At 45.2% G+C, this 16,152-nt stretch overlaps 1 protein-coding gene across 1 annotated transcript in view; it reads left to right on the plus strand.

Annotated features, from left to right (window-relative positions):
• The window catches only part of rem1 (RAS (RAD and GEM)-like GTP-binding 1), a 54,524-nt gene that overhangs the window by 9,243 nt on the left and 29,129 nt on the right, over window positions 1–16,152 (plus strand). The window contains exon 2 of the mRNA XM_073062148.1: window positions 6,172–6,539. Within this exon, the coding sequence (XP_072918249.1) occupies window positions 6,182–6,539 (358 nt within the window). The 5' untranslated portion in view covers window positions 6,172–6,181. The remainder of the gene's footprint in view (window positions 1–6,171; window positions 6,540–16,152) is intronic.

Raw genomic sequence — 16,152 nt, forward strand, 5'->3', positions numbered from 1 at the left:
AGCTACCATGCCATCCCCAAATCTGCTGGAAAGGGCAGGCCATGAATCGAACGTTGACGGGCCAACAGCACTTCAGAGGGTTCCTCAAACGGCCACCTGTACCGAGATACAGTGAAAAGCTTGTCTTGCATGCTGCTCATACAGATCAGATCATTGAGGTAGAGTAAGGCAAAGCAATTTCAGAATGGCACCAAAATAGTGCAGTGCAAGTAACCAGTAAGGTACAAGATGCATAATGTATTGAATTACCTTTTAACACAGGGAAATGATGCAGTAGCTGGAGTTTACTGATGTTGTGTGACGGAAATGGCTAATGAAAGAGGTGGATAGAGACAACACGTAAAGACCTCCCTTCGGTCTAGCAATTAAAGGAGAGTTGCCACTGGAAAGAAGCATCCATCATCGAGGACCCCACCATCAAGGCCATGCTCATTTCTCGCTTACTATCAGACAGGAGCTACAGAAACCTTGGGTCCCACACCACCACGTTCAGGAACAGTTATTACCCTATAACCATCAGGCTCCTGAACCAGCGTGGATAACCTCATTCACCTCAACTCTGAACTGATCCCACAACCTCTGAACTCACTTTCTAGGAGCCTTTACAACCCACGTTCTCAGTGTAGTTCTCTTTACCTGCACAGTTTGTCCTTTGGACATGGGTTGTTTGCCAAGCCTTTGTTTATGTATAGGTTTTCATAAATTGTGCTGTACCTCCTTATTTTCCTGTAAATGCCTGCAAGGAAATGTGTAGATGGTAACATGTATAGTATGTACTTCGATAATTTAATTTGAATTTTGCACTTTCCTGCTATGATGGAGGGTTAATACTCCTTGTTTTTTTTTTGGGTCAAATAATCTGCTGACTTCAGAGCAGGGGTTGCCAACCTTTCTTTATGCCTTGGACTTCTACCATTAACCGAGGAGTCTGTGACCCCCAGCCTGGGAACCCCTGCTTCAGAGGCTGGTACAGTAGTAGGGGCCCTATAGCAGGACAGACTGCATGTTTAACAATCAGAACTCCTGTGCCTTTTTACATCTCTAGTAGTGATCAGGATAGCGGTGTGGAGATATATCTCTACCAAAGGAGGTGTAAGGAGTTCCTTCCCTCCGCTAGCCTGCAGCATACCCTGGGGCAAGGTGTAGCACCTATTTAACCCCCGATCAGGGTCACGTGAAGCCATGGGAGCTGGTGGTGGATGGTCGTATGAGCAGCCAGTACATATCACAAGCCCTGGTTATGTGACCACTGACACCGGACAGACAATCTCTGAAGAGTATTGATAATGGCTGGGGTCCCCCATCTTGTAAAGACACTGCTCAGAAAAAGGAAATGGCAAACCACTTCTGTAGAAACATTTGCCGAGAACGACCATGGTCATGGATAGAGGGAAGACCATGAACATCCATGTCATATGAGAAGACACACAACAAACGAATATGTGATCTGTGATGGCTAGAGGTAGCTTGAGAAGGCCCAATGACCTTGGCCAAAGCCCTTGAAGTTATAGAGGAATTCAGCATGGATACAAGCCTTTCAGCCCAAAGAATCCTTGCTTTCTCTCGTCATCTCCTCACCTCACATCTGTTGTTAATTGAAAGCCATGGATTACTGTGGTTAATCGATAAGTCCATTACAGAGTAGCTTGTGACTCTCATCCAATGATTTTTCCCCCCCTCCCTGTCAATTTCTTCAGGAGGGAGATGGGATATTTTTGCTCATCATGGTTCATTGACAAGACAGCTCCCCGATTGTCCTTGGGAAGGTGATATTGACTTGAATCCTTGAAGTTCAAACTACATTTGCTATCCAAGTACGTACACACAGTACAACCCTGGGGTTCATCTCCTTACAGTTAGCCATGAAACAAAGGAACTCAAAAGAACCAATTAAAAGAAAAGATCGTCAAACGTCCAATGTGCAGAGAGAAAACAAAATGAATCATGCAAACAATAAACTCAAGCAAATTGCGTTCTGAACTGGAGTCTATAAAGAAGTACTAAATCAAGTGTGTACTGGGCTGTTTCAGAAGCCTGGTATGCTGTGTGACAATGGGGTGTCTTGGTAAACAACAGCGTGCTTCTTCCCCTAAAGGACAGCGGTGATCCAGATGCTTGTATTCAGGACATGCTGGCAGTTTTGTGGTTCGGCTGCTCGGTTAACTGAGTTAGTACAATGGTGGGATTTATTATGCTTGTAGGTCACTAATTTTTTTAACCGTGTTTCCATTTAAAGTCTGAACAATACAGTCAGTAACATGTACAAGGTGTTCAGATTTGCAGACTGCTGTTACACAGGAGAAGTGTGGGGAAAGAGTTTTTACATAGTGAGTGGTGGGCTTCTGACCAGGGTTGCCAGTTGTGCTGTTGAAAGCAGATGTGATAGAGGCATTTCAGGGGCTTTTAGATAGAAACATGAATATGCAGGAATAGTGGAATATGGAACATGTTCAAGGTACATTTATTATCAAAGTATCTGTGCAGTATATAACTCTGAGATTCATCTTCGCTGGATAACCATGAAACAAAGAAAGCATGAAGCCATTCAAAGAAAGGCATCAAACCCCCCCCCCCCCATGCCCATGCGCAAAAAAAGTCCAAGTGAACTACATTCCAATCCATGAATCACGAGCCCAGAACTTTGCTAATACCCTCCCACAGCATCGAGGGAGAGATGCTATCATCCTCCAACAGCGATGAGGGAAAGAGAGAGAGATCACTCAAATTCAGGAGTCTGCCCTCAGGAGTAGTGAGTAAGAGACCACCACACGCGGACGCATTCTCCAGTAGCAACGAGCGAGAGACTGGTAGACGATGCTGAACGCTTCCACACTCACTTTGATGTTTCAATCTTCCTCGATGCTTTGATCGGCGAGGAATGGAATCGATCTGGGCTCGCACCCCATTTCGATCATCATTGACCTCGAGGCCGCTTGCCTTCTGGAATCTTCTCAGAGACAGCAAAGAGCCAGATCACTCAATTGATCCACAAACTATAGATTACAGGCTCTAAAAGAACCAGAAACACACTTAAAATACAAAGAAGATGTGAAATAAATAGTTTTATGGACTATCTGGAAGATGTCGCCCGAGGTAGCATTGTTTGTAAGTGGATCTTGATCAGATATGCAGGCAAAAAGCATTCAGTTTAATTTGACATTATATTAAACTGAAGAATTCAATATCTCAAACTATGAGGGATGCAGACTCAGTTGACACTTTTAAATGCCAGCTCAAAAACTTTATTTAACCTTGCTTTTAACTAACATCTTTTTGTCTTTTATTTCATTTTTAATTTTTTTAGTTTATTTTCAACTTAGCAGTGTTATCACATTGTAAAGAACTTTGAACTACGTTGTTGGTATGAAAAGTGCTCGATAAATAAAGTTCTTATTCAGATTATTATCTTCAGCACGGGCGTTGTAAGCTGAGGAACCTGCTCCTGTGCTGTACTGTTCTGTGTTCTATCTGGGGATCGTTAGCTGGTCTGTGTGTGGAGGAGTGTGTGTTGTATTTTTAGGGGTATTAATTTTCAGCGATGCGTGTATACCACTCAGTCTCCTTGGGGAAGTGGGGAGGGTGCGGAGGAGACTCACCAGATGTTGCCTTGGAGAGGTTGGATAGGCAGCTTTGCCGCAGGACATGTACATGGATAGGAAAGGTTCAGAGGGACTGGGCCAAAGATAGTTAAATGGGATGAGCTTGGGTAAGCACCTTGGTCAGCATGAACAAGTTGGGCCGAAGGGCTTGTGTCTGTACTGTGGAACTCTACGCCTTTAAAATACCAGAGATATTTTAATAATCATACAAATTATAAGTAATTTTGTATGAATAAGTGATACAATTATAAATATACAATAAATAAATATAAATATAAAATGTTAATAATATAAATATATTTTACATATATGATGCATAGTAGTATAACAGTTGGCATAAGCTTTACAACGTAAGCGGTCATGGTAAGAGTTCATTTCACGCCGCTGTCTGTAAGGAGTTTGCACGTTCTCCCCGTGCCCACACGGGTTTCCTCCAGGTGCTCCAGTTTTCTCCTACAATTCAAAGATATACAGGTTAGAGTTTTTAAGTTGTGTGTCTGCTATGTTGACAGCGGAAGCCCGGCAGCACTTGTGGACTACCCCAAGCACAATCCTCGGAATGCATCGGCTGTTGATGTAAACGACACATTTCACTGTGTGATGCTCATGTGATGAAGCTAGTTAAATCTTAATCATAAATATAATAATATAAATCCACTCTGCCATCAGATTTGTAAACAGACAATAAACCAACCCTTGCACACTACCTCTAATTTTGCTCTATATTTGCATTAGTTATTTTACATACACACACACATACATACAGTGCTTTTAAAAAGCATTCACCCACCCCCATGGATATTTTCATGTTTTATTGTTTTACAACATTGAATCATAGTGGATTTAATTTGGCTTCTTTTTGATATTGATCAACAGTAAAAGACTCTTTTGTGTCAAGGTGAACAGATCTCTACAAAGTGATCTAAATTAATTACAAATATAAAACACAAAATAGTTGATTGCATAAGTATTCATCCCCTTCAAGTCAGTATTTAGTAGATGTACCTTTGGCAGCAATTACAGCCTTGAGTCTGTGTGGATAGGTCTCTATCAGCTTTGCACATCTGGACATTGCAATTTTTCCCTATTCTTCTTTACAAAACTGCTCAAGCTCTGCCAGATTGCATGGGGATTGTGAGTGAACGGCCTTTTTCAAGTCAAGCCACACATTCTCAATTGGATTGAGGTTTGGACTCTGACTTTGCCACTCCAGGACATTAACTTTGTTGTTTTTAAGCCATTCCTGTGTAGCTTTGGCTTTATGCTTGGGGTCATTGTCTTGCTGGAAAACAAACCTTCTCCCCAGTCACGGCTCTCTTGCAGACTGCATCAGGTTTTCCTCCAGGATTTCCCTGTATTTTGCTGCATTCATTTTTCCCTCTACCTTCACAAGCCTTCCAGGGCCTGCTGCAGTGAAGCATCCTCACAGCATGATTCAGCCAGTACCCTGCTTCACGGTCGGGCTGGTGTGTTTTTGATGATGTGCAGAGTCTGGTTTATTCCAAACATAGCATTTACACTAAAGGTCTAAAAGCTTAAATTTGGTTTCATCAGACCATAGAATCTTCTTTCAGCTGACTTCAGAGTTTCACACATGCCGTCTGGCAAACTCCAGCTGAGATTTCATGTGAGTGTTTTTTTCAACAGTGGCTTTCTCTTTGCCACTCTCCCATAAAGCTGCAACTGGTGAAGCACCCAGGCAAGTTGTTGTATGCACAGTCTCTCCCATCCCAGCCACTGAAGCTGGTAACTCCTCCAGAGTTGTCATAGGTCTGTTGGTGGCCTCCCTCACTCCCTCACTAGTCCCCTTCTTACATGGTCACTCAGTTTTTGAGGATGGCCTGCTCTAGGCAGATTTACAGCTGTGCCATATTCTTTCCATTTCTTGATGATTGACAACTGTACTCCAAGGGATAGTCAGTGACTTGGAAATTTTCTTGTACCCTTCTCCTGACTTGTGCTTTTCAATAACCTCTTCACAGAGTTGCTTGGAGTGTTCTTTTGTCTTCATGGTGTAGTTTTTGCCAGGATACTGACTCACCAGCAGCTGGACTTTTACAACAATCAATTGTAACACCTTGACTACACACGGTGATCTCCGTTTAACTAAATATGTGACTCCTAAAACCAGCTGGCTGCACCAGTGATGGTTTGGTGTGTCATATTAAAGGGGTGAATACTTATGCAATCAATTATTTTGTGCTTTATATTTGTAATTCGTTTAGATCACTTTGTACAGATCTGTTTTTACTTCGGCACAAAAGAGTTTTTTCTGTTGATCAGTATCAAAAAAGCCAAATTAAATCCACTGTGATTCAGTGATGTAAAACAATAAAACATTAAATATCCAAGGGGGTGAATTCTTTTTATAGGCACTGTGTATATTTTATGCATGGTTTGTTTGTATGTATTTCACTACACTGCTGCTGCAAAGCAACACATTTTGTGACATACTGTAGACTGGTGATATTAAACCTGATTCTGGTAAATAAGATCATTTTAAAGGTAAAATACCAGAGGTGGTTGTGGAGTTTGCCTTGCTCTAATGTTTTTCACTTTCCCTTTCTGCCAGCCACACCGAGATGACTCTCAACACCCAGAGAAGCACCGGCCACACTGTGCTTCAGAGGCGTGCCAGTTCCCCTGTGCCCTCGTCTCACCAGCACGCCCACCCCGTCCGCAGCCTGACCACAGAGAGGGAGCTGGCTGCCTGCCCGGACCGGCCTGGCAGACCTCGGCTCGGGTACTCCGTCTCGTGTCAGCCGTCGGAGAGGGAGCGGAGCGGCTGGTCGTCCGACTCGGCGGATTCCGACGTATCCAGCGAGGACTCTGGCTGTGGCACCTTCCGGGTGCTCCTCCTTGGCGACTCTGGAGTGGGCAAGACCAGCCTGATCAACGTCTTCGCGGGGGTTCAGGATGCTCACGGCGAGAGCACAGGAGGCAAGATTGGGAAACCTGGGAAAGGAGGAGGCTGTTCAGCCCCTCTAACTTGTACAATCAATTTTCCACTCGATCATGGCTTCACTACATTGGCTTAGTCTCCCGCTAATGTTCCATATTTAGGGTGCTGAGGAGGTTTACCATGATGCTGCCTGGATTAGAGAGCATTTCTTATGAGGAAAACTTGAGCAAGCTAGGGCTTTTCTCTTTGGAGCAAAGGAGGAGGAGAGGCAACTTGATAGAGGTGTACAAGACGATAAGAGGTATAGATAGAATGGACATCCAGCACCTTTTCCCAGGCAATGGTGAATACCAGAGGACATGGAGGAAGGTCTAGTGGAGATGCCCGAGGTGGGTTTTTGACACAGTGATGGTGTGCGGAGTGCACCGCTGTGGGTGGTGGTGGAGGCAGACATGTAAGGGGCACTTACGAAACTCTTAGATGGTTATGTGGATGATAGATAAGCAGGGGGCTATGTGGGAGGAAAAGCTTAGATTGATCTTGGAGTAGGTTAAAAGGTCCGTACATCGTCATGGGTTGAAGAACCTGTACTGTGCTGTAATGTTCTATATTCTGACTCCTATGTTCTACCTCAACAAAGTCGTTTCCATGTTTTCCCTTGGTGTCCAACATCCAGACTCCCACAGACTGGAGAAGGTAGAACATAGAACAGTACGTCACTGGACAGGTCATTTGACCCACAATGTCCTGCCAATCTCCATGCCAATTTATACTCAATGATCTCCTCCTGTGTATCATCCACATCCCTCCACTCCCTTGATATTCACGTGTTTACCTAAGAAGGTTGTCATAGCCGGGGCGGTAATGGGGACAAGTTCCCGCTACCTACTAAATGCTCCCAATGGTGTGCGCCTCAAGTAGCCTCTGACAACCAAGTCCCAGCTCCCGGCCTTCACGTGTGGCTTAGCTACGAAGCCCGGTGGAAATGTTTCTGTTGACCGGAGAAGGGGCAGAGGCGGGCTACTGGTGCCTTAAAACCAGTCGCTTCGGGCAGATGAGGCTCGTCAGCCGTGGTCGGCAGCTCATCTAGGAAAACTCGGATCTCAAACCTCCGCTGCCTTGCAGCTACACCTACTCATGGGGAAGGGTTTGGAAGTAAACCCCGAGAGCAAAATATGATACTGGTGTCCCTAAGTCAGTCCTACATTGAGTTCGACGCTGACTGGCAACTCCTGCGATGCTGCTGGTACAAAGCTGTATCGGTCTCTGCCCTTCCTTTGGGCGGAGAGGGGGAGCCTGCTACGTGGGCAACAGCTTGCTCTCCATATCGTACCGCCCAGGCTTGCGTATCTAAACAGCTAGGACAACTCAGACTGATAGAAACCCTCACCTCACATCTAAAAACCCCTTAAACTCCGCCAAACTGTTTGCTTCCACTACTACCCCTGGTAACCCGTTCTTGGCATCAATCACTCTCTGCATTTATATATAACACAAAAAAGAACTTGGCCCTCACATCTCCTTCAAACCTCCACCTCTCCCCCTCCCCCACCACCATAAAACTCATGCAGTCGTCCATTTGAAGATGTACCTTACACTTTGAATATCTGAGAAGTCTACTTCATACTTAAAGTCATCCTCCCTTATTCTGATTGCCCAAACAAGGGACATAGCTTCCATGGCAACAGGCACAAAATGCTGGAGGAACTCAGCAGCCCAGGGCAGCATCGATAGGAATGAATAATCAGTCAACATTTCAGACCAAGGCCCTTCTTCAGGACTGAGGAAGAAGCTAGAATAAGAAGATGGGGGAGTGGGGGAGTACAGGTTGGCAGGTGAGGGGGAAATTGAGTGGGTGGGGGAGTGGGGATGAAGTAAGAAGCTGGGAGGTGATAGGTGGAAGGGGTAAAGCGTTGAAGAAGGAATCTGATAGGAAAGGACAGTGGACCATGGGAGAAAAGGGAGAAAGTGATGGGCAAGAGAGGAGAAGGGGTGAGAGGGGACCCCTAATTAATAACTCTGCGAGTGGCTAGACTTTAGAACCATTGAGACAAGGGGCCCAAAGCACCACACAGGTCCTTTCCAGACGGGCAAAAAGGAAAGGGTTAGAGGCCTATTCAGAGGGAGTAGGGGAGGGTAAAGCTGGCATGGAGCAAAACCACAGACCCATATCTGTTTCTATGATGGAAATTTCAGCCACATTTTTAAAAAAGAAAGTTTGCAATCTCACTCGAGGAGTGCAGAGAATGGCAACAGGGCACAGGAGGAAATGGCTAGCCAGACCAGAAATAGGGGCAGCTAGAGAAGTTGGAGCTATGTATGCATCATTTCTATAAATATGTTATGCTGATACCACTGATGGCTGTACAAGGTGCAGGACTGAAGAACTGAACCTTCAACATTCCTGGGAGCAGGCTTTAAATATATTGACCCACGGCACGGGCCAAGTCGTCTGCTGTAGGAGGTGAGTCATAGCAGAGCTGACCCTGTTCCACCTAATCCCCAAGAGCTTGTACATCTAGAATAAACATCTTATCATAGTCCCATGGTCAGACAGATCTGCAGAAGTAGATCATACACATGACTGTCATTGCCCCGGTAACCATATAAGAACTGAACGCAAGAGTTAGGACTCTCCGCTTTCTACTCCCTGTATCATTGAAGGGAGGTCTGTTCGGTCCTCCCCATTAATCTCCCTACTGGCTGCAGAAGTGCTACGCCGAGAAGAATCTTGGCCCGAAACGTCGACTGTCTATTCACTTCTATAGATGCTGCCTGACCGACGGAGTTGTGTATGCGGTGCTCAAGACTGGGGACATCATGTCCTAGACAAGGTGTCCAAGATGCTGGTGAGGCCACATTTGGAGGACTGGTATGCAGTTCTGCTTGCTTGGCTGTATGAAGGATGTCATAAACGCAAGAGGCTCTGCCGATGCTGGAAATCTGGAGCATCACACACACACTCTGGCACAATGCTGGAGGAACTCAGCAGGTTAGGCAGCATAAATGGAGAGAAATAAACAGTCGGCATTTTGGGCTGAGGCCCTTCATCAAGACTGGAAGGGAAGGTGGCCATAATAAGAAGGTGGGGGGGGGGGGCGGAGGGAAGGAGTACAAATTGGCAGATGACAGCCAGTAGGTGAAGCCTGGTGAGGGGAAGTTGGTTGGGTAGGTGGGGAAGTGGGTATGAAGTGAAGAGTTGGGAGGGGATAGATGGAAGAGGTGAAGGGCTGAAGAACTCTGATTGGAGAGGGCAGTGGACCATGAGGATGTCATTAAGCTGAGAAGGATGCAGAGAAAATTCACAAGGACATGGCTGGGAATGGAGGGCTTGTGTTGTGGGGAGAGACTGGATAGGCTGGTATTTTCTTCCTTGTGGTATAGGCAACTGAGGCGTGACCTTGTAGAGGTTTTCTAAATAATGAGGAGCACGATTAAGGTAGCTGATCACAGTCTTTTCCCCAGGGTCGGGGAGTCTAAAACTAGAGGGCATATGAGGAGAAAGATTTATAGTGGACCTGAGGGATAACTTTTTCATACGGAGGGTGGTAGATAGCTGGAACAAGCTGCTGGACGAAGTGGTAGATTGTACAGTTACAAAGTTCACAAATGACATTTGGACAGGCACTGAGTATTGCAAATGTGGCTAACCTGAATATTCAGAGCCACAACATGATTTGCTGACGTTTGTACTCGCTGTGACAACAACAAGCACGTCGTGCACCTACTGAGATCAATAAATTCCCCACATCGTCACCCTGACAAAATTAATCAAAACGACACTCCAAAAAAAAAGAAAGGTCTCGTCCCGAAATGTCGACTGTTTACACTTTTCTATAGCTGCTCCCTGGCCTGCTGATTTTCTCCAGCACTTCTTCCAAACAAATGTGCGAGTTGTCAGGTTAATTGTCCACAGAAAATTTCTCCCGATATGTAAGTGAGTGATAAAACCTGGGGGAAGTTGATAGGAACGTGGGCATGATCAAAAATGGGATTAGTATAGGTGTAACTCTCGCTTCGGCTAGCGGCTTAATATAGGGGATGATAGCAACCCGGCCCAGCCAAACTTAAGAAATCACGTTTGGGTGGGTGCTGCGCGATGTGTTCCCTGTTACAAATCAGTACCACGAAATAACAAACAGTACACAATATGCGATTAAACAATTGAGCTTTATAATTAATTTGACTACATGGTTAGTAAAGAAAATGAAAAAAAGACAAAAGGGCCCATTCTCATGAAACAGTCTCGTACACAAAGTTGGAGCTCACTGATAAGGCCATTCGTCCACCATTGACCTCCTCTGATCGTCGCTGACCTTTGGACCCTCGCTCCACGTCCACTCCGTCCAGCGGTCTACCAACTCTCTCCATTCGCGTCTTCTCTCCTCATCTCTCCCCAGCGAAAGACCCCGAATTCCTGGCTCCCAGACACACAAGAAAGAGCAACATCCCACTCATTGGCTAATGTGCCCCGTTATCTCCAGTCATAACCCACCCAAACTGCTACAGAGAAGCCATTACATTAGCAGTGAAACCTTACAGCGTGTTACATAGGATTAGTGTAACTGGGTGCTTGGTGAGTTAGTGTAGACGCGATGGGCTACAGGGTCTATTCTTGTGATTTGTCAAAGACTCTAAAACAAGTGTTCCCAATACAGACCCCTCAGTTAATGGCCGAGGTCCACGGCATAAACAAGGTTGGGAACGCCTGTTCTAAATTGACTTTAGAGGGTGGAAGTTCAACAATAATATTGAACAGTACAGTTCAGGACTAGGCCCTTTGGCCCATGATGTGCCAAACTAATTCAGCTAGTAATTAATTATCTACTAAACTGATCTCTTTTGCCTATACAATGCCCATATCCCTCCAGTCATGTGCCTACCTGAGATCCTGCTAAATACCTTCATCAATTTTGCTGCCACCCCTGACAGCACATTCCAGACATGAAACACACTCTGTGTTTTTAAAAAAAAATCTTCCTTCCTCTCACATTAAATGCATGTCTGCTCATATTAGACATTTCAATCCTGGGAAACGATGTTGAGTGTACATATTCTATATCATTTGTTGCGTGCCATGTTGTACAACATTAACACTTTAATTCCCAGAATCATCCTCTGAACCTTCTCCAATGCCAGCACATCTTTTATTATATAAGGGGGCCAAATCCATATGTCATCATCATTGTACAGCGTGGGCAATCATGGTCTCATGGCCATGTTTGTTCTTGGCAAATTTATTTTCAGAAGTGGTTTGTCGTTGCCTTCTCCCAGGCAGTGCCTTTACAAGATGGGTGACTCCAGCCATTATCAATACTCTTCAGAGATTGTCTGCCTGGTCACATAACCAGGACTTGTGATATGCACCGGCTGCTCATACGACCATCCACCACCTGCTCCCATGACTTCTCGTGACCCTGATCAAGGAGCTAAGCAGGTGCTACACCTTGCTCAAGGGTGACCTGTAGGCTAGTGGATGGTAGGACTGCCTTACACCTCCTTTGGTAGAGACATAACTACACACATAACCCACCACCAGTTATATATGCTCTATGTATGCCCCTTAAAATCTCTTAAACTTCTTTCAGCTCTCCACTCAGACTCAAGACACTGTTGTTCCTGATTCTTTTATATAATAATATCACTTGAGAGAAATGTCATCATTGATGTTGAATGCATAATATTATAGAAATCCATAGTGGTGTAATTAAAGATTGGATAGTGGGTCCAGGAGTGAGTGAGCAAAGACTCGTGGCGTTTTGAGGGTGGGTCTTGTGAAGAAAGAAAGAATGGGAGAGGGACACCAGGTGGAATGAATGGCAGAGGACGATGAACATTTCTGAGGCTAAGAAAAATGAAGGAGTTTTTCTTTATATTTTGAAGAAACCTGGGAGATTTAGAAGCTGCATTCTTTGTGAAGTTGGCTGTTATATTTCAGTGAGCAAAAGGTCAGGGTTTGCTGAAAGGTCTCAAGGCTTCGGGAAACCGGGGATGACAAGGCAATTAATAACTGCTGGGGCCTTTCTCCAGCCTCACTTCAGACCACTGCAATGGAAAATGTTTCAAAGTGTTAGCTTAACTTTTGATGAAGAGCATGTTCCAAATTAATGAGCTTTTCTATTGGGCAGTCCGCAGGGAAATTTAGAATTTTAGAAATGTGCCTCTTTGTGTTAACCACAAATAATTCCGCTGTTTGCAAAGTAAATTCTTTGGAGATTTGATTTCTGACGAGTCAAATAAAAATAGCTGCCTGAAGATATTGAAGATGTTTCCTTTCAACTCAATAAATTAGGGAAAACCGAAGCAGATTCCTCTTTTGAAACTTCGAAAGTCAGAGGTGAAAGATTGGAAATGCCAGCTCTAAGTCTTACATTTCAAAGTTCCCTCCTGAAGTTTTTCTACTACACTCATGTTCTCTCCCTCCCACCCCACTACCTTAAAGAACTTAAAACCACCTTCTCTGAACAAAGCTTTTAACCACGTGTAGAGAATGTCTCCTTGTAGGGCCTTGATGTGAAGTTTCTTTAATAAAGCTTTTGTTACCTCACTGCATAGAGGCCATACATTACAGAATCAGAACCGGATTTATTACCTATGATATATTTAATGAAATTTGTTGTTTTGTGGCAGCAGCACAGTGTAATACATAAAAGATATTATAAATTACAGTATTTAAAAATACAGTGAGGTAGTGTTCTTAGACTGTTGGAAGCCTGACAGCAGAGGGGAAGAAGCTGTTTGTGTTGCGTGTGGGCCTTCGTGATGGTAGTAATGAGAAGAGGGAATAACTGAGATGCTGAGGGTCCTTAATGATAGATGCTGCCTTTTTGAGGCGTTACCTTTTGAAGATTCCTTGAAGGTGGGGGGGGGCGGGGGCTAGTTCCTGTGATGAGGCTGGCTGAGATTACAACCCTTGGCAGCTTTTCCGATTCTGTGCAGTGGCTCCTGAATGCCAGACAGTTTATGCAATCAGAATGCTCTCCGAGGTGCATCTGTAGAATTTGCTAGAGTCTTTGGTGACAAGCCAAGCCTCCTCAACAGCACATCATGCCACCATTTCTGGACCATTATGTTCCTACCATTTCCCTGAAAGCGATCTCATCAGAGTTAGTTCAAGTCCTATTCTGCTATTTTCCTTTCCCGCTCTAGTACACCATCCAATTTCCTTTTCCTGCTTCCACGGTATTTCTGGAGTTGGAATATCTACTCTTGTGTGATGACATCTCTCTCACATTAGACCACACCTACTTCCTCTGGTCTCCACACTAATGAAAGCAAATCCCCTTTTTCCATCTCAATTAAACCCTTCAGGACTTTGAAATTCTGTAGAGTTTAGACATCTAAATGTAAGTTACTTATAGAGCCGTACTATAGCACAGAAATAGGCCCTTCGGCCCATCTAGTCCACGCTGAACTGTTATTTTGCCTAGTCCCATCAACCAGCCTCTGGGCCGTCACCCTCTGTGCCCCTCCCATCCATGTACTTATACAAATTTCCCTTAAATGCTGGAATCGACACACATCCGCCACTTCCACTGGCAGCTCGTTCCACACTCTCACCACCCCCTGAGTGAAGAGGTTCTCCTTAAATTTTTCTCCTTTAACCTTTAACCTATGACCATTAGTTCTTGTCTCACCCAAGTCAAGTCATATCAAGTCACTTTTTATTGTCATTTCGTCTATAACTGCTGGTACAGTATACAGTAAAAACGAGACAATGTTTTTCAGGATCATGGTGCTTACATGAAACAGTATAAAAACTACACTAGACTACAGACCTACCCAGGACTGCATAAAGTGCACAAAACAGTGCAGGCATTACAATAAATAATAAACAAGACAATAGGCACAGTAGAGGGCAGTAAGTTGGTGTCAGTCCAGGCTCTGGGTATTGAGGAGTCTGATAGCTTGGGGGAAGAAACTGTTACATAGTCTGGGCGTGAGAGCCCGAATGCTTTGGAGCCTTTTCCCAGACGACAGGAGGGAGGGGTGCATGGGGTCCTTCATAATGCTGTTTCCTTTGCAGATGCAGCGTGTAGTGTAAATGTCTGTAATGGCGGGAAGAGAGACCCCAATGATCTTCTCAGCTGACCTCACTATCCGCTGCAGGGTCTTGCGATCCGAGATGGTGCAATTTCCGAACCAGGCAGTGATGCAGCTGCTCAGGATGCTCTGAATACAACCCATGTAGAATGTGATGAGGATGGGGGGTGGGAGATGGACTTTCCTCAGCCTTCGCAAAAAGTAGAGACGCTGCTGGGCTTTCTTTGCTATGGAGCTGGTGTTGAGGGACCAGGTGAGATTCTCCGCCAGGTGAACACCAAGAAATTTGGTGCTCTTAACGATCTCTACTGAGGAGCTGTCGACGTTCAGCGGGGAGTGGTTGCTCAGTGCCCTCCTGAAGTCAAAAACCATCTTTTTTGTTTTCAGAGACAGAGACAGGTTGTTGGCTCTGCACCAGTCCGTTAGCCGCTGCACCTCCTCTCTGTAAGCTGACTCGTCTTTCTTGCTGATGAGACCCGCCAGGGTCGTGTCATCGGCGAACTTGATGATGTGGTTTGAGCTGTGCGCTGCAGCACAGTCACGGGTCAGCAGAGTGAACAGCAGTGGACTGAACACACAGCCCTGGGGGGCTCCCGTGCTTAGTGAGATGGTGTTGGAGATGCTGCTCCCGATCCGGTCTGACTGAGCTCATCCAGTCAGGAAGTCTAGGATGCAGTTGCAGGGGGAGGTGTTCAGGCCCAGTAGGCTCAGCTTTCCAATCAGTTTCTGAGGGATGATTGTGTTGAATGCTGAACTGAAGTCTATGAACAGCATTCCAATGTACGAGTCTTTTTTGTCCAGGTGGGTTAGGGCCAGGTGGAGGGTGATGGCAATGGCGCCATCTGTTGAACAGTTGGGACAGTACACGAACTGCAGTGGGTCCAGTGAGGGAGGCAGCAGGGTCTTGATATGCCTCGTGATGAGCCTGTCGAAACACTTCATGATGATGGATGTGAGCGCAACTGGACTGTAGAACCTCGGTGGAAAAAGCCTATTCGTATTTACCCCATCTATACCCCTCATAATTTTGTATACCTCTAGCAAATCTCCCCTCACCCTCCTACTATCCAGGGAGTAAAGTCCTAACCTGTTCAACCTTTTCCTATAACTCGGATCCTCAAGCCCCAGGAACATCCTTGTAAATTTTCTCTACACTTTTTCAGTCTTATTTAGATCATTCCTGGAGGGAGGTGACCAGAACTGCACACATTGCTGCAGATTAGGCCTCACCAATGTCTCATACAACTTCAACATAACATCGCAACTCCAGGACTTAATACCTTAATTTGTGAAGCCTAATATGCCAAAAGATCTCTCTACCCTCTCTACCTGCAGGGCCACTTTCAAGAAAGTATGGGTCTGTATTCCCAGATCCCTCGGTTCTATTGCACTCCTGCGCTGCAAAATTTCTCTGTACTCTCAGTTTTATAACTTTTCTGACCAGAACTGTGCGCAACACCCCACATTTGACCTCACCAGTGTGGAATCTTGCTTGGAATCCGTGAATTCAAAACTTGCCCCCGCTTCTCATGTTCCTTCAGGGAGGCCTTTGGTATCTCTGGAATGGAGGGCCACATGTCACTCTGGAAGCCCTATCTCTAGAAAAAG

The sequence above is a fragment of the Hemitrygon akajei genome, chromosome 11 (genome assembly GCF_048418815.1).
Source record: "Hemitrygon akajei chromosome 11, sHemAka1.3, whole genome shotgun sequence".
Taxonomy (NCBI): Eukaryota; Metazoa; Chordata; class Chondrichthyes; order Myliobatiformes; family Dasyatidae; genus Hemitrygon; species Hemitrygon akajei.